This window comes from Elephas maximus, chromosome 12 (assembly GCF_024166365.1).
Source record: "Elephas maximus indicus isolate mEleMax1 chromosome 12, mEleMax1 primary haplotype, whole genome shotgun sequence".
NCBI classification, from domain to species: Eukaryota; Metazoa; Chordata; class Mammalia; order Proboscidea; family Elephantidae; genus Elephas; species Elephas maximus.
The window spans coordinates 93,798,604-93,821,873 of NC_064830.1; the positions used below are offsets into that span (position 1 = coordinate 93,798,604).

Consider the following 23,270-nt stretch of genomic DNA (forward strand, 5'->3'; position numbering starts at 1 on the left):
CAAAGCAGGCAAATGGGAGAACAAGGGCAGAGGTTGGTTTCTCCTGCTGCAGAGGTCTGGAAACATATGGAAGAGGTGTGAGATGAGCAGGGTCTTGAAAGAAAGGCTGAACTAGAGAAAAAAATTATAAGCAAAAGAATAGGTTGGATGAGAAGTGAGTACCAATCATTTAGAATCAGCACAAAGCTCAGAGAATCACAGTCACTTGCCCAAGGTCACTCAGCTGGTAAACTGAAGAGTTGAGATTCAAACAGCGCTCTCCCTGACTAGCTCTTCCACTGAGTGCTGAGCACAGACCACATCCGGCTTACGCTGGTGTACCCCACAGAGCTTCACAGCAGCGCTGGCACGCAGCCGCGCTCATAAGCATACACTGAGTATGCTCAAATCCTAAATGAAAAAGTGGGTTTTCACATTTTTTCAACAGGAGTTAAATAAGAAAAGTTGATTTTTTTTTTTTTTTTTCCCCCTCCTGCCCCGCTGAACCCTCAGGGAGTAAGACTTGGAGTCATTTTCACCTCTCTCAAAGAAGTAAATAAATAAAGCTTTACTTCTCTTATCCTTTCACCCTGAGGTAATCCGAAGTAATGCAGGCTGACCATTTACCCAGGAATGAGGCTGGGAAGGCCAAAACAGCATTCCCCAAAAGACACCTGTTCACCTCTTGGGAGGACAGGCCCCCCCAGTAGAAGTTCTTCTGCATCCTTAGCCCTTGGCATTCTGTGATCTTTGTGTGACTTGTCTGAAAAGCAGAACTGCTCCTGAGACCTGGGCTTCCTACACCAGAAGAGAATCTTCCTTGTGAACACAAAGACAAACCTAAGATAAGAAGGATGGTATCTCACATCTGCCGAGCACCCTAGTATGTGCTAGGCAATGCACTAAGAGTTAAACCTCATTAAATCTTCCTGTCGGCGGTGAGGGCAGTGCTGTTAGCTCCATTTTACAGGGACAGGTTCAGCACATTGATGGCCAGGCTGGTGAGTGTGGAAGCCAGGGTTCCACCCAGGTCCGGGGGCAGCCCAGATGCCATGCTCCAGGCATGAATTTGTCCTCTCCCTCCCCCCAGCCCTTCTCCCTCAGCCTTAGAGCCTATAACAAGTGTTCTGTCCATCAAAAGGCCACTGGGTAGTAAGAATAGTTACTTTTTTTTTAGTGTCTAATTTGTGTCCTATACTATACAGTTAATATTTTATTTACTCTTAATAAACGCGAGTATGACAGCTCTGGACAGGAGCACACGAAGTGGTAGATTACTGAGTATCTGGGCAGAGGTACTTGCCAGTTATAAAATTATGGGTCAAAGCCCTGGAATGAGAGACTTGGAAGAGGCATAGTGAGCCCTTTCGGGGGCCTGATGCAGGAGACTGAATTATTGCCAAGAGTATAGAGAGTGACACACAGTCAAAGTGGTGCAGTCAGCCACCATCTTTGAACGGGGCATTGCCATTTCTGACTCTGCTCAAAATCACACAAGAAATGAGGTCACTATGTAACACGTAAGCCACCCTTCTTTTTCTAAGAGGGAGATTAGGTTTCTAGTAGGGCTTTGACCAGTAATTTTTCCCATTTGGGTTATTGTTTCAGTTCACTCAAATTTTAAAACTTCGTGTCTGTTGGCGGTTTCACTTCCTATTCCTCAGCCATGACTGAACCAAGAAGAACCGGTTTGAAGCCCTGCTGAAAAGCCAGTAAAAAACAGGTGTACCATCACAGCCTAGTGCCCAAGAGCCTATGCCTAAGGCAGCCCCAGAGAAGGAAGAAAGTTCACTATTGCCTCTAGGAAGGTCTGGGAAGGTTCTCAGGACCTCGCCCTGCAACTCTAGATCCGAAATCTTCATCCTGGACAAAGTTCAGAGCTTACCACATGCAGGGAGCAAGTAACTATGTAACGGATAACAGCTCTACCAGAGTACGGATCTATTGACTAAATACAACCATATTCTCCCAGGCTCCAACACTCTCAAAAAAGTTGACCTTTATGGAGTTGCATGTAATGCAGAAAATATTTTCATGCATGCCTGCCCCAAGTGCTTTTCTGCAGGCTCTCTCTGTACAAGATGTTGGGCTTGGTATTAATTGACCCAAGATGCTTTTCCACTAGTGGTTTCCATGTCATCAGAGGCTTCAACTCTTGGGAAGAAAGACCTAGAGAGGCCTTTAATTGGGCCTATACTGTGAGCATGATGAGAGGAGTAACTTTAGAGTAAAAACAGACTTAAAACAAGAGCCCTTTCATGGGGTCACCAAGGGCTCCAAAACAGAAAGCAGGCCCTTCAAGAGATGGTACATTGTCCCAGCAAAGTACCAGAACATACCTTCCACTGTAGGCTGAACTTGGCTTGATTAAAACTCACTTTTTTTGATTTGTTGGAGCATGTATTTGGTCTTTTTCTGTTTGATCAAAAAGGGACCTGGTCCTTTCCTTTCAGAGGAGGCAGCTAGTTGAAAATACACAAATTGGTGAGATCCCTACCCTAGCCTGGACCAGAACCGGCTAACTCGGTGGCTTAGGGCTGGAAGCTGAAGTTTCTCTTTGGGCATTCTCTAAGAACTGGTTCTCTCTCGTGAGGTCCTGATGAGGAAGCGGTGGTTACCAGTCAACCTGCAGTTGCATTTGTTTATTCAGTCAGTATTTATTCCTGTATTCCAAGGGCAATGTTAGGCCTGGGGTTTGTGAAGAGTAAATGGGACCTCTGCTTTCACAGCCTAGTTGAGGGGATATGCCATTAAATAAATAACATTGGAGCTTTATCCTAGTGGAGAAGGGGATGGCATTCCAGCCAAGGGAGGACATATTCAGAAGCATCAGGCAAGAATGAGTTTGGGAAACACTGGGAGCTTTGCTCAGTCTCCGTTGTAGGCTAGCGAAGGTGGAGAGTGACACAGGAGTGGGGTGCCCTCCCTGGCTGTGGAGAGTCGCCAGGTGGGACTGTGAGGATGCCCTGTGGTGGGGAGAAGGGGTTTGGACACCTATGTGGGCAGGCAGAGATGGTGGGCTGGGTCTGGCAGAAGGCCTGGGAGGAAAGGGGCCTGTGCCTGCAGGTTCACAGCAGCCACCTCATGGTGCTCTCCCTGCTTCTGTCTCGTAGGTCCCGGATCCGCAGAGAACTGTTCATTGAGGAAATTCAGGCCGGGAGCCAGGGCCAAACCGGGGCCAGCGACTCCCCGTCGGCCCGAAGCGGCAGGGCAGTGCCCAGCTCGGAGGGCGACAGCTGCGACGGCGTAGAGGCTGCAGAGGGCCCAGGCGCTGCGGACACCGAGGAGTCGGGCGGCCCCACGGCCGCCGCCAAGTCTCAGGGAGGGCCGGCCGAGGCGGCCGCGGCCCCGGAGGAGCGCGAAGAGGCGCCGCGGCCGCCGGAGAAGGCGGAGCCGCCGCCCTCGGCGACCCAGGCCCCGGACGACGCCGACGACGAGGGCCAGTCAAGGGCTCCGCCGCCACCGCCGCCGCCAGAGGGCCCTGCGGACGGACCGGGGCCCGTGCCAAACCCTGCCGCCGACGCCGCTGCGCCCACGGCCGGGGAGGACGCCGCTACCTCAGCCGCCCCGGCCGCCGAGGGCCCCGGCCAGGCCCGGGAGGGCGCCGCGAGGAGTTCCGCTTTGCCAAGCACCAGCGCGCCGCCGCCCTGCGCCCGCCGGGCCAGCTCGCTGCAGAGCCTCTTCGGCCTCCCGGAGGCGGCGGGCGCCAGGGACTCGCGAGACAACCCCCTGAGGAAGAAGAAGGCCGCGAACTTGAACAGCATAATCCACCGCCTGGAGAAGGCCGCCAGCCGGGAGGAGCCCATCGAATGGGAGTTCTGAGAGGCCGCCGCCCGGCCGAGTCCGGCCGAGCCGGGCCGTCGGGCCAGTAGCCGGGAGGGGCGCGGCGACCCCGGGCCGGACGTGTTGCGCACTTACCGCCCTGCGGGCCACAGGGCAAAATCGCCATAGGCCAAGGTGCATATAGAAAACAAAGGAGCATTAAGCCCAATCTATGTCGTGTTTTCAAGGAAGAAAACGGAAATGTGTAGTCGAGCTTTTTTGTACCCTGAAGTGTTTTTTTTATTGCCCTAAGTGATTTCCACAGATTCTGGAATAACTCTTACAGCTTTGCCTTGCGCCCTCCTCTTTCGTGTGGGCTTAAAAAAAAAAAAAATCAAACCCACATATTAAAAGGGGGCTTTTTATCTGCCATCTAATGGCTTCAGAGCGATAATACACTATTATCTTCTTAAACCAGGAAAAAAAAGGGGGGGGGGATTTTTTCAGAAAAATTAAAGAGTTTTTGTAGCTGTCCAGTTGCCACTAAGAGATTGCACAGTCAAAGCGACTCTAAACACACTAGTTTGGATTCCTAAATATTTTCAAGAAAAGAATCTTCTCGTTTGAAAACTTTGAATTAAAATAAAACACATTTACTCCACATATTTTTTAACAAGAAGAAAAGTCACATCAGGAAAATATCTGATTTTGTGGTAGCTGACGTAGTGTTTTCTTGTACATGAATAGAATCCTGACATGTAGTGCACATTGATCCATAGCTTTAACTGACTCTGGGCTTTTGCTGACCAGGGTTTGTTTAATACACTCCATTCTAGGCCAAATCAGGACAAAAAGAAAAGATCCGAATCTAGGTATTTTATAATCTGCTTTTTAACCTCTAACCGCAGAGCACGCTGATCAGACCTCATGTCTGGGAGGTTTGGGAGACAAGTTAGAACTGTAGCATGTTCCTGTTCGTTTTGTTTAATTTATGGTGTCTACGTCTGTGTTCGTGCGCCTGCACATGCGCAAGCATTTAAAGACAGCAGGAAAGAGTCGGCCGGTAAGGTCCCAGCAGGCAGTTCTGGGGCCCTGTTTAGAACCTGGGGCCACAACGGGGTCCTGCCCCTTGTAGACAGCAGTCTTTCCTTGGCACAGAAGGCACCACACCTCACACCACTCTCCCGGGCGCCTGATGGACTGAGCCCTACCAGGGGAAGATGCTCCCTGGGCCTGGGCAGGGCTTGCACACACACTCTCTTTCCCTGGCTTCCCACCACAAGCACTGATGACTATGTTGAAGTCGTGGGAAGCTTCCTTCCCTGCAGAAGAGAGAACGTGGCAGTCTGGGCTCTGCACCCACCCTCACAGACATGGCCCACACTTACACCAAAATGTTGATGCTCTTCACTTCCAGACCAGACCATTTGCCCTTCATTCATTCTGCCTCTTGGAAAGTTCTTTTATGCACAGTTTTAGGACAGTCTAAGTACAAATCAAAAGTCTAACTTGTCTCTGATTCCTCCTGTTGTCTATGTGTAGATGCGTGAGAATAGAGGTGGATGAGAGTGTGCGTGTGTGCGTGTGTGCAATTTTATACGTCTGTGTATTTTCTTAAGTACCTGTGCACACATAGAGTGCATTACTGCCACCTTTTTTCAATAAGCTGTTTTATCAGTTATGGCTTCTACAAGTTTGCTAATTTAGACTCCTTTATTGCCATATCTTTAAACTAACAATAGATGATTTCGGTATATATATATTTTTTTTTTTTTTTTGCTTATTTATAGGTGCTGTATTTTATTATCTGATTGTTAGGAAGGGATGAAAGGGGCAAATATTCTTTAGAGGGATAGACTGCCGGCAGTATTGGGTATAATTTACAAGATGTAGTTGTCATACTGTATATTACTGATTGAAAACTTTTTGACCGTATCGTGTATCATTGAAACCTTTTGTCTTAGGTCAACATCTTTGGATGACATTTTAATGGTGCATTCATTATTTCTTAAGTTTAATTAATATTACTTTTTTTGATTTGGGGGGGTGGGAGGGAGTTATAATTTTCAAGGTATGCTCCCGCTTTTACACCTCAGTGTGCTTGTATTAATTAACTTGTAGGCCTTTGACTGTAAGATGTGAAACCACGTTTCTTGCATGATATTTTAGAAATTACGTATTTCATTTACAGTCTTTTTAACCTGCAACTGCAGCACTTAATTCAAGATTTCACAAATTTTAAGAGTCACTACACTAAAGACAATGCCTTTTCATGAATACGAAGTTTCCAGAAGGCTCTAGGAGGCTGGGAGGCAGGCCGTTTGGTTGGGATGGTTGCATTATCTCAACTTGAAACCTGGTTCAGTGAAAACAGAATTCAAACTGGAGGATTGTAAGGAAAAGTGGGTTACCATCTGGCTCAGTTCAGGTGCGTGCAAAAGAGCGAGTTCACGTTAGTGACCCTTAGGACAGTGAGTAGCAGAACCGCAGACAGTACTGTGGTGTCCTCTCCACGAAAACCTCGAGAGATTTGTGTCATCGTGTGTGATGAAGCTCTAAACATCATTAGAATGAAAAGAAGGAAGTTAGCGGGAAACATTAGGGCAGTGTTTTTAGTTTTAAAGGCATAACTGTTATTTACAAAGGTGTTAAATCTGAGAAAATTGAGGCACATAGATTTGCCCATCCTAGTGGCCAAATAGTAACAGTCCAAAAGAGCCACTTTGGCTCTTCCAAGCAATTGAATCGTTTTTGTTGTTGTTCTGTTTTTTTGTTTTGTTTTGTTTTTTTAAGCCAGAGGAGTTGGTGGTTGTTGATGTCCATTCTGTCTTTTTTGCCAGACTTACATCAGAGTGCTTGATACAATCAGTTGGTTAAATTTTTGCTTATGGTTCTGTGTTTGTATTTTTTCTCGATTATTTATTTATTTTTATTTTTTCTTTTGTGCGATCCCAATCTCATGATCTCTTGTGTTGAGTTTTCACTGTCTGTAATACTTCTAAGAGCTGCCACTCATAACAAACATGTGGAGGGCGAGTGCCCCCCTCCTTGTTGGGCCCCTCAGTTTGAGTCTAAGGTTGATCTGTCTTCTTGATAAGCAATATTCAAGTGCCTTGAAAAGCATCCTCTTGTGGTTTACTTTCCACTGGCTGTCGTTCCAAACAGTAACTCCTGCAGGCAGCAGACCCTCCTCTCTTTACGCTCTATCAGCTTCAAAAGCTGATTTGTACCTCTCCCCTGGGGGGGAACGGTTCCGTCTAAAACACTAACGCTTAATTACAAGCTCCATTATACAATTTTAAATGGCCTCTTTTTGTTAATTGGAGGCAGTGTTCATAACTCTGGAGTTAAGGCTTTTGCCATTACTTAGCTAGCTAAGTGGAGACTCAGCATAAAATCAGTGTTCACATTTAGCCTCTTGGCCCTTGGGTCCTGCCTGAGTCCTCTGGTGGTATCTGAGGTAGAGGGTGTGTGGGTTCTGTCCAAGACCCCATCCTTGCTCACTTCTATCCTAGAAAAGGGAGTCTTCTCCCCATCTAGCTTCCAGGTAGCCTCCTCTCTCAGACTTCTGAATCAGTCAGGATATCTGCGATTTGTTCGCCAGACCTCTCTTGTTGAGAAAGGATTACCATGGCCAGTTAGCACACCTCGGTGATGCTCATCACCAGGCTGAACTAAGGCTACCTGAGGAACCCCACGGCCCTGAGGAGGCTAGATCATCATCTCCTGGGGCCGGATCGGGCAGACTGTTCCAGGACACAGGTTGAGAGAAGTCTCCGAGAAATGCCAGGACCTTGACCTGAATGATGACTATCAAACCATGGCCACTATGTCTGGGAAAATCAGTGAGGCAAGAGATACAGTTTATGGCCTCCCCGGAATAGTTCCTTGTCCTTCCCAAGCACAGCTGCCTCCCTGCCCAGTTTCCTTCCTGTTGGCGTCTTTGTTTTCTCCCCCCATTTAAAAACTCTCCTGTCAAATGTGGACATTCAGGTCTGCTGGTTGGTGTTAAAAAAGCTTCGGGGTGAAATTTCCTCTGTGTTCTCTCTGTGGCCTGAACAGACTCCACATCCACACACACACACACACACACACACACACACCCACACACACACACACACACACACACACACACACACACGCCCAGACAGCCAGCTCTAGGCGGAAGGAAACAGTCCACCCAAGCTCTCCGACCCAATCTGCCTCCCAGCCAGGGCCATGTCAGTCAGGCAGCTCACAAGCAAACCAAGGAGGCAGGTTGTGCTCTAATCAGAAGGGAAAGCTCTGCACCTTGGCCAACTGTCCCGAGGTGGGGAATCAATCACGCCCTGGGAGAGATCAGAGCAAAAGTGTAAGTGACCGGGTGAGCGCAGGCAGGTGCCTCCCCGTGAAGGCTGCTCTGGATTCCTTTGTTCGGCCTGAACTCGCGTTCTTTGATACAGGGATGATTAATGAACTCTGACATTCTATGCAATGTTTTTCATTCCTCTGATTTTAGAAAAACTAATCTCACTGAATTAGCAGAGGAACCAAGGAGAATATACCCATGTCCTTCTGGGATCAGCACAAAGTAAAATGGTGATAATGACTTACTGAATTTTGAGCCAGTAAACGACAGTCTTTGCCTTAAATGCAATATGACAGGCGCCTCTTGGCAGGCCTATCAAAACAAAAGGCTGCCCTTCCGTCATTCCAAGCCCCCACTCTTGAGGCCAGTGAGCCAGCTGTGTGGGGGAAGTGGAGCCATGCAAGGTTCCAGGAATGTGTGGGAAGCACGGTGGGTTGTTATCGGCATTACTTTAGGCTGGAGATTTGGCTCCTGCTGAGGAGAGGGGGCTCCCCTGCTCCTCCCTGGATGTCCTCCATGTCTTCACACTCCTCATGTGTTCCCTTCTACCTCACTGACCTGTGTTCTTCAGTTGACAACACTCCACACCTCCCACTCCTCAGAACCATGAGGCAAGTGGGCTGAAGGGGGATGAAAGGCTAGAAGTGCGGCAAATGGGAGTATATCTTGGCCTGGTAAATTTTTTTTTTTTTTTCTCTGCTGTGAATACAGTGTGGACAGACAACTGTGCTCTTGGGTTTTTTTTCTTGGCTTCCACCTGTTTCTGAAGCTCTAGCAGCTGTTTCCTGAGGTCTGGGGTCTTTGGTCTGCTTTGCTTTCTGTCCATTCCTGCTCAGCTGTTAAGATCCATCACAGCCATTCCCCTTGCCCTGAGCTGCCCCAAACTGGCCACATGAGGACACCTCCCCAGGATTCCTGCCTGGTGATAGTGACTCTGCAGTTATTGTTGTCTCTAGCTGGCACCGGGGGTTGTGATTTTTAGTGCCATTGTGAGCTCTCCTTTGGAAGCCTCTAAAGGACGGAAGAGGATCTGACTTTGTCCAGCCTGCATGCCTGGTCTTCAATCACATGAGCTTTTCTTTCAAGAAGAATGTTGCAGTTACCATCCAGTGCCCAAGAAAGCCAGCTCCCGGGGCTGCTGGTTGGATGTGGCCAAGGTGGTCTCCTGGTACAGAGAGTTTGGGAGTGGGGCTTCATGATTTTGTCATCATGTCGTGCTTGGGCAAAAGCTCACCCTTAGAAATTCACCCCCAATTCTCCTGCAGTTTCATTTGGGCCTGATGACATTAAGGAAGCCTTCATGGCCCCCAAGGCCCTGAGCAGCAAGGTGGGGGCATGGGACTTTCTAACATTATGTAGTTCAATCTCCAGGTGCATTCAATGCCAGTCTGGCCAGCACACTTGCATGCTTGGAGAATAGTACAATTTGACAATATTTTTATTCCCATTCTGCCTTTTGAAATATAAAACCACCAGGAAAAGAAGGGAAAACAAGCTCCCAATTAAAGTTCCAAAAAGATCCAGCCTGTGAAACAGAGAGATGTGCTGAAAGCCAAGGACAAAACTCTCAGCAGGAATCAGGTCCGAAGAGAGGGGGCATTGGAGCATGCATCCAGCAGAACCCAAACTGAGTTCCGGCCCTGCTCCTGGGCTCTTCCCGACCCCGCTCCTGGGCTCTTCCCGACCCCGGAAGCCCCAGCAGCCTGTGTGCCTCTTCCCTATAAGGGACAAATGAAAGGCAATTCTTGTACAGTTCTCCCGTCTGTCCCACCTACAGGAACAGCCCCCTGCCCGTGCCCTGCCTGCTGCCCTCACCACCACCTCCCCCGCCAAAGAAACCACATCCTTGCTGTCAGTGGCATCGTCTTGACTTTTCGTTTCTGGATGAAGTGACATTTAGCTTTAACAAGACATTTCCAAAGCGCCTAGTCTCCTCCAAAATGCTGACTTTAAAAGTTGGGCATTGTAGGCGAAGAATCCTAAAAAAGGCTAGTGAGAGAAAGACAGTAGGCTATGCATAAATGTGCACTTCCCTGTTCCCCTGTGAGTAAACTAAAAAATACCTGTGAGTTGCCCTTCCTGGATCATTTTCGTTTACTCAGTGATGTTAAGAAGGACAGTCTCTGTTACTGTAATTTCTGTAGTTAGGCTTTAACTTCAAACACACAATATGCTAGATGCTATGTATCAAGCTTTCTGTGATCAGAAAGGAAAGGTGCCTTATATCCCAATGTCACGACTACATCCCTATGGAAAATAATCAGAAGCACAGAATGTACGAAAGCGTTGGGACTTCCGTTGGTGAAACAAGACACCGTTCAGCAAGACGCCTGGAAGTGGTCTTTTGTTCTTTCTTCCTCTTTTTCCTTTTTTTTTTTTCTTGTAGTTTGCTTTAAACAGAAAGCACTTAAATAGATGACTACGTGTAAAAGCTCTGTGCAATAGAAATCGCTTTTCTTCGTTTTTAAAAGATAAGGTATTGCACACCAAATGAACTCAAAGTAAGCTTTAGACCAGGACGATTCAGGTTGTGGATGAGTATGTTCACTGTAGTTCCGTTTGTTCATGAACTGAAGGGAAAACAAGCCTCCCTCACCCCCTCCAATCTCTCAGCCTGCCTCTGCTGACCCCTGAGCTGGATGTATAGGGCCCACGGGCTCTGGCGGAAGCGATGGCTTGGTGTGGTGGGAGGTGGGGGGCGGGGGGGTTGGTGACTCAGCAGCTGAGACCCCTCCGAAGCAAGTGTCTGAGACCACACCCATCCCTTCTAGCACTTACCTTTTTCCCCTTGAGATGGACTAACTGCTACTGACAGGCCAGCGTGCATGAGGATAATTATAAAAGGATGTTTCCTTGAGGGAAAGGGAAAAAAAAATTATTTCTATCCTCTTCTATTTATTATTAGGTTAATCATTTGAAGTACTTATCAGGAGTGTGTTTTGTGTTGTTGTTTTTGTTGGTATAAGTGCTTTTGTTATCACTCCAGTGGTTACTGTCCTCTGCTTCCTGCCCCCTCAAAAGAACTCAAGAGCCTGGGGATTTGTTGGGGGGGGAGCGGGGAGAGGGGAGGGGTGTTCTCCAGCAGAATCAGACACCTGTCTCCAGAGTAGCCACCAGAAACGGTGGTCTCTATTTCTAACCCTATAAATGAGAGAGCTGATGAACAAAAATCTACCAGTGTAAAGAAGTGCTGAGGTGAAGGACACTCGTGTGAGGAGCTGCAGATAAAGCTTTGCAAAGCCAAGTTCAGTTCCCCAAAGCCTCCTAGAGCCTCTGGTAAGACTTCTGGGTTCATGAAGTTTCGGCGAGCCCTTGTCAGAAAGGGCGTGGCGGCCCAGTCAAGAGTATTACTTCCAAGTGAGAGAGTGGTTTCTTGCAAGGCTCACATGGGTGGCTGTGTTTTAGTTGGTTTATGCTGTCGTTTTCCTTGCATACGAAGTTGGTCAAAACCGTCTTGTGAAGCAGCAGTGTTCGTTAGTACCCGCTGTGGCTTGAGACTCATCTAGGAGGTCATGGGGGAGCCCCTTGCCCCTTAATGTGGTGGGCAAAGGAATGTTTGCTGTGGGGAAGAGCTTTCTTTGGCTAGAAGCACAGCCGACAAGACACCCAGTTGCTTCTTAATGTGGGGGTGGGGTGGACCTGTGGACCTCCATCCCTGCCCCGTGGGCCCTTTAGAAGGAAGCTCACCCGCGGTAGGCAAGGGCCTACCAACCATCTGACTCACTTGGCAGAACGTTTCCTTTTATGCCATGGCTTTCCCCCTCTCTGAACTGTTCTTGTCTCTTTGAAAGAAAGCCCTCTAATAAAATAATTGCTCCCATCCCCCCAAAGGGTCTTCGTTTTTCTCTAATTAGTCTATGCATTTCTCCATCCTGCCGTTTTCTGCCTCTCCTCTCGAGAAAACGGGCATCTCACATCCCACCCTCTGAGGCCCCTCAGAAAATGCTGTGCATTTTGGAGATGTGAGGACTTGTTCAAAATTCTTAAAGCATTTGAGGATAGCTTGTTATAAAACAAAAGCGAAACAAAGGTGGTTTTCCCCATGTCCCTTTCCACTGAGTAAGAGACCTAGCTCTTTGCATTTTGTGCAATAACTACTTGCCCTGAGAGCGGGTGGCGTCACGCTCCTGTCCAGACTACTAGCACAGCACAAGACAAGCTCACACAAAGTGGTGGACTTCTTCCTGAGAACTCTTCTAATAAGCTCAGTTCCCCCCACCCGCCCCCGCGTATTGTGGTGTCTTACATTTTAGCAGTATTTTATATTTTCTGTAACGCACTAAGTCGTAGATGTTTTTAGAGCTCGTTTGTTAATACTCACAAATCACAGTTTTTTTTTTTTTTAATCCTCACAGAGACCCAGTTGACCAAAAAAAAAAAAAAAATACAAAAAAAAACAAACAAAAAAAGCATCATTTTTGTACAAATAGCTTTGAGAAGCCTCTGTTGTGTTGCTGTGACACATCTCTGGTAACATTTTTATTTCTTGCTATTTGTTTCAACATTAAGAGTCGAAGTTGATCTGGCTGGCGCGGGGTGGGGGAGGCACCCGTCGGCCCCTCGGCATTGTCCCTTCTGTCTTTGGTTAGCCATACGATGTTTGTTCTCAGCACTGTACAACAGTCCCTATATGATATGGAAAAGCAATATCACTGTATGAAACTCACACCATGTATTATTATTATTCACTAGCACCCTAGGTGTGATAATTGAAGTAAATATCTTTTATACAAACACAAGCATGTGTGGGTTGTTTTGTTTTTTTTGTTTTTTTTTTAAGTGCTCTGGCCTGAGGAGAAGCAGCAAACACTTTCGTTCTGGGTCCAAATGGCACATCGGGGATGGCCATGACCCAGGTAGCTGTCTCTCTACCCTGTGCTTGCTCTGGTGCGTGGTGTCCAGGCAGGTGGCAGCAGAAACCTGGCGCTGGGGACGGGATTTGTCGGGGGTGCGGGCTACAGCGGGCCCAACTCTCAGCCGGCTCTTCATCCAGGCACCCCATAAGTGCATTGCGTTCCTGCTTGCTGTTGTCACCTTTACCGCTGTGTTCCCCTGGACCCAACACTTTCTCTCCCATCATTGCTTCCTGTCTGTAAAATGGGTATACCATCATTTCTAGCACACAGGGTTGTTGTCAGGACCAGGAATGATGGCCGGAAGCGCTGAGCGCAGCACTGGGTTGATGGTCGCGGCCAATAAATCGGGCTTCAATGACTCAGAGCCCTGGCCAGGTACCTCAGTGGAACAGCCCACACCTGGCCAGTGGCCTGGGCTTGGCCTTCGCCTCACCTCGCATGCTCTGTGGGGTCTCTTGCTTTGTCCCTGAGTCCTGCTGTGAAGAAGGTCCAGCCAGGACACCTGTTACCGTTGGGAAAGAAGTGACCATGTCTTGTGGGTTTCTGGAATGGGAAGGCTCCTGAGAAGGGACCCTCTTTCCAGCCAGGCAGGGCTCAGTGCCGGTGGTAGGAGGGCTCTTCTGAGTTAGCTGCCAGGCTGGTCAGATGTTTGTGACTCTGAGGGTGTTGCTCATCTCGAGACCTGCCGGGTGGGAAAAGAATCATTGTCCTTACTGATGTGTGGCTGGTGGGGGAAGGGTTATTACTTCATGTGCACTCATTTGTACACTTCAGAATATGAAGCACACGCGATTCAGAAGCATGAGCGTCTCTCCCCAGGTTGAACTGGATGCGATCCTTCCCCCGGTGAGAGACCCCAGAGCACAGGACACAGCCTCCCATGAGCTTCCGGTGCTCCCCCTGGTCCCTCTGTCTTTTCTGGTCACTCAGAGACATAAGTGCATCTAGAACGACCCCCTCAGATGGGAGAAATTAGCATAAAACCATAGCATTCTGCCAATTTCAAGTTTTAAAAAGCTTAAATCTGACTCCGCTAACGTTCTGCTCCTTTTCTGATGGCTAGCTTAGTTATGGCCCACTTCTTAAAAGTCTGTTAACGAAACTAAAATATAAAATGTGAAAAATCATGTAGCACAATGCCTGCTTAGCCAGGAAGTCTCCCCACGTGCTTGTAATGTGAGATTTAATTTAGCAACACTGCAGTCGCAGGTGGTTGTGCAGGGCTGACTCCAGAGACAGAAAAAGCAAGTGAGTTTTGCCCGCCCTGACTGCAGTGGCTGTTGCCCTGGCCCCAGGTATATTGCTTTCCCTCCCCATGCCTCGTCTGTCTCCCTTCCCTACCGTTAAGTGGGTCTGAACAAAGTGACGCGATTTGTTTGATGCTCTGAAGAAACCCAGCTGCAGAGGGTGATGCTATGTGATGATGTAATTATCAGAGTAAATGAGTTGTCTGCAGTGACCTGTCTGCTTGTGTTTTTAAAAACCTCCAAGTAGCTGCCTTGGGGTGTAGCTACTTCCTCCACCAAGTTAGGGTGCCGGCCTGGGGGCACACAGGTGCTGGCCCCTGCTTCAGTGCACCATTGGTTCCTGGAAGGTGGCTTGGGTTGGGAGCCAAGCTGGGAACTCAGCTCGAGAAAGCTGTAGAGATGTTGGTGGGGGCTCGTGGTCGGCAGGCCACTGATCCAAGTCTGACTCACCCGATGTGTAGCGAGCAGAGTTCACAGAGCAGGGGAATGCACTCTGGGCCCAGGTATGGGCAGGCCTTTCAGAGACGTGCTGACTCAAAATGGCAATGGGAAGGAGGTTTTTCAAGCAAAACAGTTAGTGGACAGGTCAAAGCGGAGCTGCTCTGGGGTACCGTGGGGGCTCCCAGGAGCAAAGTTTAAGGATCCCTCTCATTTTACAGGGGCAGGAGCTGAGGTCGGCTGTGGCAGTCACAGCACCGCACCTGGTTCTCCCTGTCTCCTCTTGCCAGCTGGTGACTTTGGTCAACTCTTAGCAGATGCTCAGGAAATCTCTTCTGGAAAATGTTTTCTGGATTTCACACCTTTGAGCTTCAGTTTCCTTCTCTATAAAAGGAACGTAGCAATGCCAGACTTACAGGTTCTACTGGGAGGATTAAGTGATAATACCTATAAGCTGTTTAGCACAGTGCCCACGCGGGCGCACAGAACACGTTCGTTGTGGTTGTTGATGAGAATGTCGTTAATGTCATCGTCTTCAGGTTCCTGGAGTAGCTCCCTCCAGTCAAAGTTGTTTTCATCTTGTATTAGACCAGGAGGAGTCCTGGGCTTCTGAGCCAGTTCTTGACTCTGCCCTACTCAGAATCAGATACTTTCACCAGTTTACCAGAAGACCAGCCAGTTGGCTGCCGGCCCTTATATCACCACTGGTGATTCGGTGTTGTGTTGATGGATGCACGAGATGAGCAGCAGAGTCCCCTAGATTCAGCAGCTCTCTCTTCAGCCCCCTGTGGGCTGTGGGCCAAACACTTGGGCCCTGGCTGCCGCCCCTGGAATCAGCCGAAGGAAGAAAAGACCCTCACTCCTCACGCTTTTGGAGGGGGGGCTACCTCTTACTGTGGGTGGGTGGTTTCCTCTTTAAGATCTTTACCTTCTTTGGTTGATTTAAGCATCTGTTGAGACTGACCCCTGCCACGTTTTAGCCAAACACAGAAGCTACTATGTTTGAGGAGATGCGAGCCCCCGAGAGATTCTCTAGATCAGTGGTTCTCAACTGAGGGTGATTTTGCCCCTCGGGACGTTTGGCAATGTCTGGGAGCATTCTTGGCTGTCACAACGGGAGTGGGTTGCTCCTGGCTTCTAGTGGGTAACCTCTTGGCCCTGCACAGGTACCTTCCCTTGATTTACTCAGCAGATACTTACTCAGAATACTCACTCTGTGCCCAGTGACATGCCCCAGCGTGGTGTCCAGCGGCCTCCCCTCACAGCCCAGCGGGGAGGCAGGCCGGGCTGTAGAACCATGGCCCAGTGCGACTGGCTGGTCCTGTGGCTTGTAGTACGGGGCTGCCTGACTTGGGGGAGGGCTGGAGGGCTTCCCAGGGGAGCAGCCGAGAAATACGGAGAGGAACGGTCGGGCAGGCAGGAGAGGCCCTCTAAGCTGAAGGCTACACAGAGGCCAGGCGTGGCGAATCAGGGGAGCCACGATCAGACAAGCTGGGGAGGGGTGGACCGGGTGACGGTTTCTTGCGCTTGTTCCTACCACGCCTTTGATAAAAGCAGCCTAGCCCTCCTGGGTGTAGAGTGGCCGCTGCTCTGGGGGAAGTCTGTTCTTTCAGTCTGATGTCTGGAAGGATTTGGTGTAGTTAAGAGCGCTCTACAGACATGCTTGGAGTGAGGGGAGGGGCTCCCAGATGGGGGGACATGCCTGCGCCCCCCTCCAAGAAGAATACGCTCCTTGATGTGGGTGCAGGATGGCCCCTAGGCTGCGGCACTGGCAGACCTGCAGGCCTGATGCCGCCACGTGGCCTGGAAGGGGGGGGATGAACAGAGGGCCAGCTGACCCTGCCAGGCTCTGGCTGCCTCTCCTCAGCCAGCCCTGTCCAGCCCGGGCGGGCCTGCAGCTCTGGGAGCCATCCTTCCACCTAGAGGGCGCAGGGCTGTCTCCCTGCTGGGTAGAATCCACTCAGCCCATCAACTTAATATGCACTGAGTGCTAACCGAGTTCCAGTGCTCTAGGACACAGGGTTACAGCAGAGAACAAACACCAGAGCTGACCTTCCAATAGGGGCAGACAGACGGTAAACATAATAAATATGTGGATTACATCATAGCTTAGAAGGGGCTAGGACTCCCTGGGTGGTACACACAGTTAATGTCCTTGGCTGCTAACTGAAAGGCTGGAGATTCAAGTCCACTCACAGGCACCTCAAAAGAAAGGCCGGGTGATACTGCTTCCGAATCAGCCAGTGAAAGCCCCGTGGAGCAGTCCTACTCTGACACACAGGGGGTCACCATCAATCAGAATCAGCTCACCAGTAACTGGTTTTTAGAAGGGGATAAACGTTACAGGAGAAAAAGAGGTTAAGGAGGATTGGAAGAGCAAGTGGAAGGGCTGAAGTCTTACACTGGGTGCTCACTAAGAAGGTAATATTTGAACAGAGTCTTGACGGGTGAGGGAATAAGCCCTGCAGACATCCAGGGGAAGAACACTCCAGGCAGAGGGTGCAAAGGTCCTGTGGTGCAAGTGTGCCTGGGAGCCAGAATGGCTGGAGCAAAGTGGCCAGGTGGAAGCGAGGCAGGTGATGAGGTCAGAGAGCTAAAGCGGGGGCGGAGTGCCTGGGGCCCTGTCGGCCACTGTAGGGGTTTGGGCTTTGACTGAGTGGTGTGGGAGCCCCTAGAAAGGGTTGAGCACGGTGATCTGATTTGACTTTTTAAAATGCTCACTCTGGTGGCTGTGTCATGACTAGGTTGTAGGCGTGAGGGTGGGAACAAGGAGACCAGAGAGGAGCGTGTTGCCATAATCGAAACGAGATGGTGACTTGGACCAGGGTGGCGGCGGTGGTGAGAAGTGATTGAATTCTGGACACATTTTGAAGGTAGAGCCAGAACGAGGACTTCGACAGATTAGATGTAAGGAGCAAGGATAGCCCAAGGGTTTTGGTCAGCCACTGGGGACAGACTTGCCCTTACAGAGAATGACACCCCAGGAGGTGTGCAGCAGGGGGTCCTGTTGGGGTGATGTAGATTTGGGAAGGGGATCCAGCTTATATTGGCATCTGTTAAGATTGAGGTACCAGCTAGACATCTCAGTGGAGATGGGAAAGGGGAGATATGGGCAGAAGGTGGGATCTGGGGCGTTGTCAGCTTCCGAGTGGCATGTAAGAAGGAGTGAAGGAGCATTCCAGCTACCGAGAGGAAAGAAAATGTGGTCCCGGGGCTGAGCCTTGGGTGCACCGGTGGCATCCAGAGCTGAGTGACAGGACCCAGCAAAGGAAACTGGGAAGGAGCAGCCAGCGGGGGGAAGGAGGCTGGAGCCAGCCGCCAGTGGGCCAGGAAAGATAAGAGCTGAGAAATGAGGACGCAGCAACGTGTAGAGGTCATTGGTGACCTTGACAAGAGCAGTTTCTTTGGTGTGGGGACGAAAGCCTGACCGGAATGGTGTGAGAAAATGGGGGAGAGGATTAGGGACTGAGTAGACCACTCCTTCAAGGAACCTTCTGGAGGGGACACTGGAATAAAGTGAAGCTGCATGTAGATGTGTGTGTGTGTGTGTATGGATGTGTGTGTTTCAAATAGGATAAATAATATGTTTGTATGCTTATAGGGGTAGTGGTGGTTTAGTGGTAGAAGTCTCCCCTTCCAGCCGGAGACCCAAGTTCGATTCCCAGCCAAGGCACCTCACGCACAGCTACCGCCCATCTGTCAGTGGAGGTTTGCGTGTTGCTTAGATGCTGAACAGGTTTCCACAGAGCTTCCAGACTAAGACAGACTAGGAAGAAAGGCCTGGCAATCTACTTCCAAAAACCCTATGGATCACAACGGTCCAATCCAAAATTGACCATGGGGATGGCGCAGGACTAGGATGGCGCAGGACTCCGTTGTGCATGGAGTTGCCATGAGTTGGGGCCGACTTGATGGCAGCTGACAATAGCGACAACATGTGTATGGAAAGGAGAAGCAAGAATTCATGCAGCAGGAGAGAGGGTGGAAGAGACTTCTGTGGGACACCCTTGCATAGGAGCAAAGGGATGGCGTCTCTCAGCAAGGGAGGGGTCGCAGCCATCTCTGGTCACCTCTCGGATTACACAGGTCCAGAGGCAGGGAGGAGATGGATGTGGTCCCGGCTCCAGTCCCTCTCAGAGCCCCCAAGCTGAGAGAGACAGTTTGTACTGCAGAGCCCTACCACTCCTGCCTGGCCTGTGGTGGCTGGTTTAATAACACAGCGTCCCCCACCTTCCAAAAGCAACGGGCACAACACCCCAGGCCTTTGCCATTGGACTCCAGTTGCTGTAAGTTCCAGGCTATAACTGGTCCGCAGGCAGAAATAGTACCTTCAGTCACAGGGCCCTGTCTCCTTAAGTCTTGACCATGATATTTGTTTCTTTCTCCCCTCTGAGAAATGCACCCTCCAGGAAGTCTTCCCAGATTCTCCCAGAGGAATGACTCACCACACATTTCATAAGGGGAGGGGGCTGTCAGGCGAGGGGGTCTCTGTCTCATCTGAGGCCAACCCTCCACCTGGCTCTGGACCTTCTACCACTGCCCCCGCCCCCCGCACAGCCTCTCCCTCTCCCTGCCCACCCCTGCCCCTGCTTACATCCTCTATTCCTGAAGGCCCTTCTCTTGCATCCCCCACTCCCCCCGCAGTTCTGCCCATGGCTCTGCGAATCCCAGCCAAGCCTCTGTCCAGAGAGTGAGCTCACCCCAGTCCCAGCCCCACAGGCCCCTAGGCCCCAGCGCCTGCCCCAAGCTCCCCTCCCACCCTCAGCTTTCTGTAGCCTGAGATGCCAACGACCCCTCCTTACTTGTCGACACTCTGTTCAACATGGTGCCTAGTAGCACTTCCTCCTCATATCCCCCGATGTCCTGCCACCTCTTCTCAGGGTCTACTAGCTAAAACTGTCATCTCTATTGTCTTACTCATCCACTGCTGGGTTTAGCCCCCTCCCCTTCCCCGGGCATGGAGCTCTCCCCCTGCGTCTCCAGCCTCAGGCAGGGCGCATCCCGCCACTCATGTTGTCCCCTTAGCTGCTCCCCTAGCACCGCGTGCACCACAGCCAAACTTGGCTGCTGCTCTCTCTGCCCGTTAGGGGTCTAGTTTCAGGCACGGGCCTCCTGGGTCTGTATAACAGTGTGGTCCGCGACTCTCACCAGAACCTTCTACTGCCTTGCCCCAAGACCCCATGCTCCACTGTCCAAAGAACCCTCCTCACCTGACCGGGGGGCCTGGCATACCACCGACTCATGGTGCCAAGCCAGGCCAGGCCCTCAGTCCCTTTACCACAGCACTTCCTCACAGCCCAGCTCACCTCCTGGATCAGGGCCTGGGTGGGTCCTCAAGGTCCCGCCTACACACAGGGGCTTCTCAGCATCTGGGCCAAGCCCACCCCTCCTGCCTGGAGGAAGTCCCCCTGATCGTGGGACCCTCCTCGCCCAGTGCTGCATCCTGCCCCTCCCCAGTACCCCCTTCCTCCTGTATCCGCAGCCCCTGTACCCCTCTCTCCCCGAGTTAAAGACCTCCTCCCTCAGCTGCCACTCCACCTTCCCTGCTTTACCATGAAGGTTCCTGAGAGGGTCCTCTGCACTCACCTCTACCTGCCTCCTCTTTGGGGACAGCACATTTAGCATGTTCAGAATCTAGAGCCATCCACTGCCCTCTGCCAGAGTGGACCCAAGCCTGTCCTGCCTTCTCCACCTCGGCCACGGCCACGCTCTCCCTCTGCCTTCAAGGCTGGGGCCTGCTTAGGACTCCACACGCCTCCCATCAACTCCAGAGCTCCCATCCTGCAGGAAAACTCCCCCAGACCACAAGGGGCATGCACCCTCATCTCACCTGGACAAGGTTAATTTGCAGGGAGTGACAGGTTGGCTATACCAGCTGCCATTGAGTCAATTCCAACTCTTCGTGACCCTGTGTGTGTCAGAGTAGAACTGTGCTCCACACAGTTTCTAATGGTTGATGTTTTGGAAACAGATCACCAGGCCTTTCTTCCAAGGCACCTCTGGGTGGACTCAAACCACCAACCTTTCTTTTAGCAGCCAAGCATATTAACTGTTTACACCACCCAGGGACTCCACAGGCTGGCTTTACTCCCTGAACCTTCCAAATACCTGTCCACCCCCTCACCTTTGTACAGGCTATTCCCTCGGCCTGGAAAACCCTCCTCACTTGCCCATCCCTGTTTGGCAAACTCTCATTCATCCCTCAAGGCCCAACTCAAATATTACATCTACGGTGAAACCGCTGGTGCTGCCTGCTATACCCCAAGCAGAATGAAGTTCTCCCTCCATGCCCCGACGTGGACCTGACTTCCCCAGGGCCCGCAAGCACCCCCCACCCCCAGGGCAAGGGCCAGGGGTGGGAGATCATCTTGTCGTCTTTCCAGTGCCCAGTATGATGTCTGGCACACAGTAGCTTGCGCAATAAAAGCAACTCCTAGGTTCCAAATGCCTCCAAAACATTCCAGAGCCTTTCCCCAATGCTGGGCGTGATTGGGAAGGGTTTGCGGCCACAGCCTGCTGTCACTTCGGCCTCCGGGGAATCGCTAAGGCCTTTGTCCCTCCTAGGCCTTTGTCCCTTTCAGGTGGGATGGCCAGGGCAGGGTTAAAGCACCACACAGTAGGGCAGCCTGAAGACTGCAGGGCTGCAGGCGAGGCCTGAGGCTGGACTGGCTATGGGGGAGGTCCTGGAGGCTGGGGGTGGGAGGCATCAGCAGCTCCGCCTGAGGAGAAGGAACCTGGCTCTGCAGGGCTGCCCCCAGCGCTCCACCGAGCCCTTAACTCTGAAGTGTATCCAGGCCAGTAAAACGGAACAAGCCCGGCAATGGGCTCAGACGCCCTCTTGCTTCTCACCAAGTGGCGGGGGCACCTCAGCTCTGGCTCACTTCTCCTGTGGACTGTGCTCTGCTGAGACTGACCCCTTGTGCCTTATCAGAGCCCGGCTGGTCCTTGTCCAAAGTTCTGGGCCTTTGCCTCTGTCGCCGCAGCATCACTCAGGGTTGGTGTCCCCAGCACCTCCTTGCCTCAGGTGGTCTCCAGGTTTTCTCAGGAGAGCAGTCCTGCTCAACCACTGCCCAGCAGCCAATCCAGCTTCTCCAGGGGCCTCTCATCTCCATTTTACAGACAAGACTGGGAGAAGTCAGGTGTCTTGCCCAGGGTCACGAAATTCCTATAAAGGCAAGGCCAGAATTCCAGAGAGGAGCCCCGCTTAGGCCCCTCCCTCGATACTAAGTGGCCTCCTGGAGATGTGACCCCCAACTTCCTAGTTTGCATATTCCTTTCTCCAGTGGTGAGGGGAAGCAGGGGCTGGTGGCCAGGGGTCCCTCACATGGCAGGCTTGTGTGCTTCTGTGATGGTGTCACTGTGGCCGTTGTCTTCCCTGAGTGGGGCCTGTAACTGAGGCTGCCCCTCGGGAACTCAAGCACTGTCTTCTGACCGTCTCATCCCCCACCTCCCGTCTGGGTGAGGTTCCAAAGCACAGCTCTGGGTAAGGCTGCGATCCCAGCTGGGTTCTGCTGCTCCCAGACGGTGTCCAGGCCCTGCCTGTGAGCCTCAACCCCCTGCGCGCCTTCCCCAGACCTCCAGTGCCTGCCTCTGCCAGCCTCTGCTCTGTGCCTCCATTCCAGCTGCGAGTGCATGCTGGCCAGCCCTCCATGTCACCCAGAGCCACCTCCTCAAGGACAGCCTCCCCCATGCTCAGCAGCTCCCCCAGAGTCTGGGCCAGCATAACAAACTGGCCCTTGCAGGGTGACCGGGCTCTGGCTGGGTAGGAGCCCTCACACACTCACAAGGCTACAGCAGGCACAACACAAATGCACAGGAAACCTGAAACCCGGCCCCGAACCCACTTGCCTTGCCCGGGCCCACAGATGGCCACGGGAGCTGTAAGTCACTCCTACCCCAGGGACCCTGGCCCAGACCACACTGGGGGTAGACCTGGACTGGTGGCTGAGTTGTCCCTCTGGCATTTCATGCAGTATGTTGGTCCCCTCCGTACATGCTGCTTGTATACCTCCAAGGACAAGGGTCCACACTCCATAGATTTCCCCTCTCCCAGCCCTGTCTGTTCTGTTCTCTGGGCCCTCATCCCTGAAGGTGGGGTGCTGCCCACCTGAGCCTGTGTTCTCTGGGCTCAGCACCTTCCACTTGTCCCAGGGTATCTGTCCACACCCTCCCCCCACATCATCAGTCTGAGCACCATTGTTAGACAAGCTCTGGTTATGGACACCCAAGGCTCCTCTCTCAGTCCAGGCCCTCCCCTCTAGACTCCCATCCACCGCCCTCCTAAGTGTGATGGGGCAGCAGGCTGTCCTGCTCTCCGGGCCGGGCCCACAGGCCTGGGATCCAGTACTCCATGCCCAGACCAGCGGCCATGCAGAGGCCTAACTAGGGTATGGCAGGTGTGGCAGTTATTGCACTGAGCAGTTTCAGTTAGCCTGGTGCAGCCAACCGTGTATCTGTGGAAAATGGCGCCTGTGGCAAGTATTGAAATTGCACCCCTGTGCAAACACCTAACACCCCTCTTTTAGATAACTTTACCATAATATCAGCTCAAAAATGCAACTCAAGCTCAATCTTTTAACACATTACTGTGCTTGAGGAAGGACCGTGGGCTGTACCAGGTTAATAGAAACTCTAAGTGGC

The 23,270-nt window shown here is 51.3% G+C and overlaps 1 protein-coding gene across 11 annotated transcripts in view; it reads left to right on the top strand.

The window, feature by feature from the left end:
* CUX1 (cut like homeobox 1) overlaps positions 1-23,270 on the top strand; it is a 457,171-nt gene that overhangs the window by 424,077 nt on the left and 9,824 nt on the right. For 4 of the 11 annotated variants that reach the window (XM_049903550.1, XM_049903552.1, XM_049903551.1 and 1 more), the window contains one exon: positions 3,093-5,776. The exons of 2 other annotated variants lie outside the window; for them this stretch is intronic. In XM_049903550.1, coding sequence (XP_049759507.1) covers positions 3,093-3,801 — 709 coding nt within the window. In that variant the 3' untranslated portion in view covers positions 3,802-5,776. Of the gene's footprint in view, positions 1-3,092; positions 5,777-23,270 lie in introns of those variants that run through there. 5 more of the 11 variants (XM_049903554.1, XM_049903560.1, XM_049903557.1 and 2 more) reach the window with 2 other exon arrangements.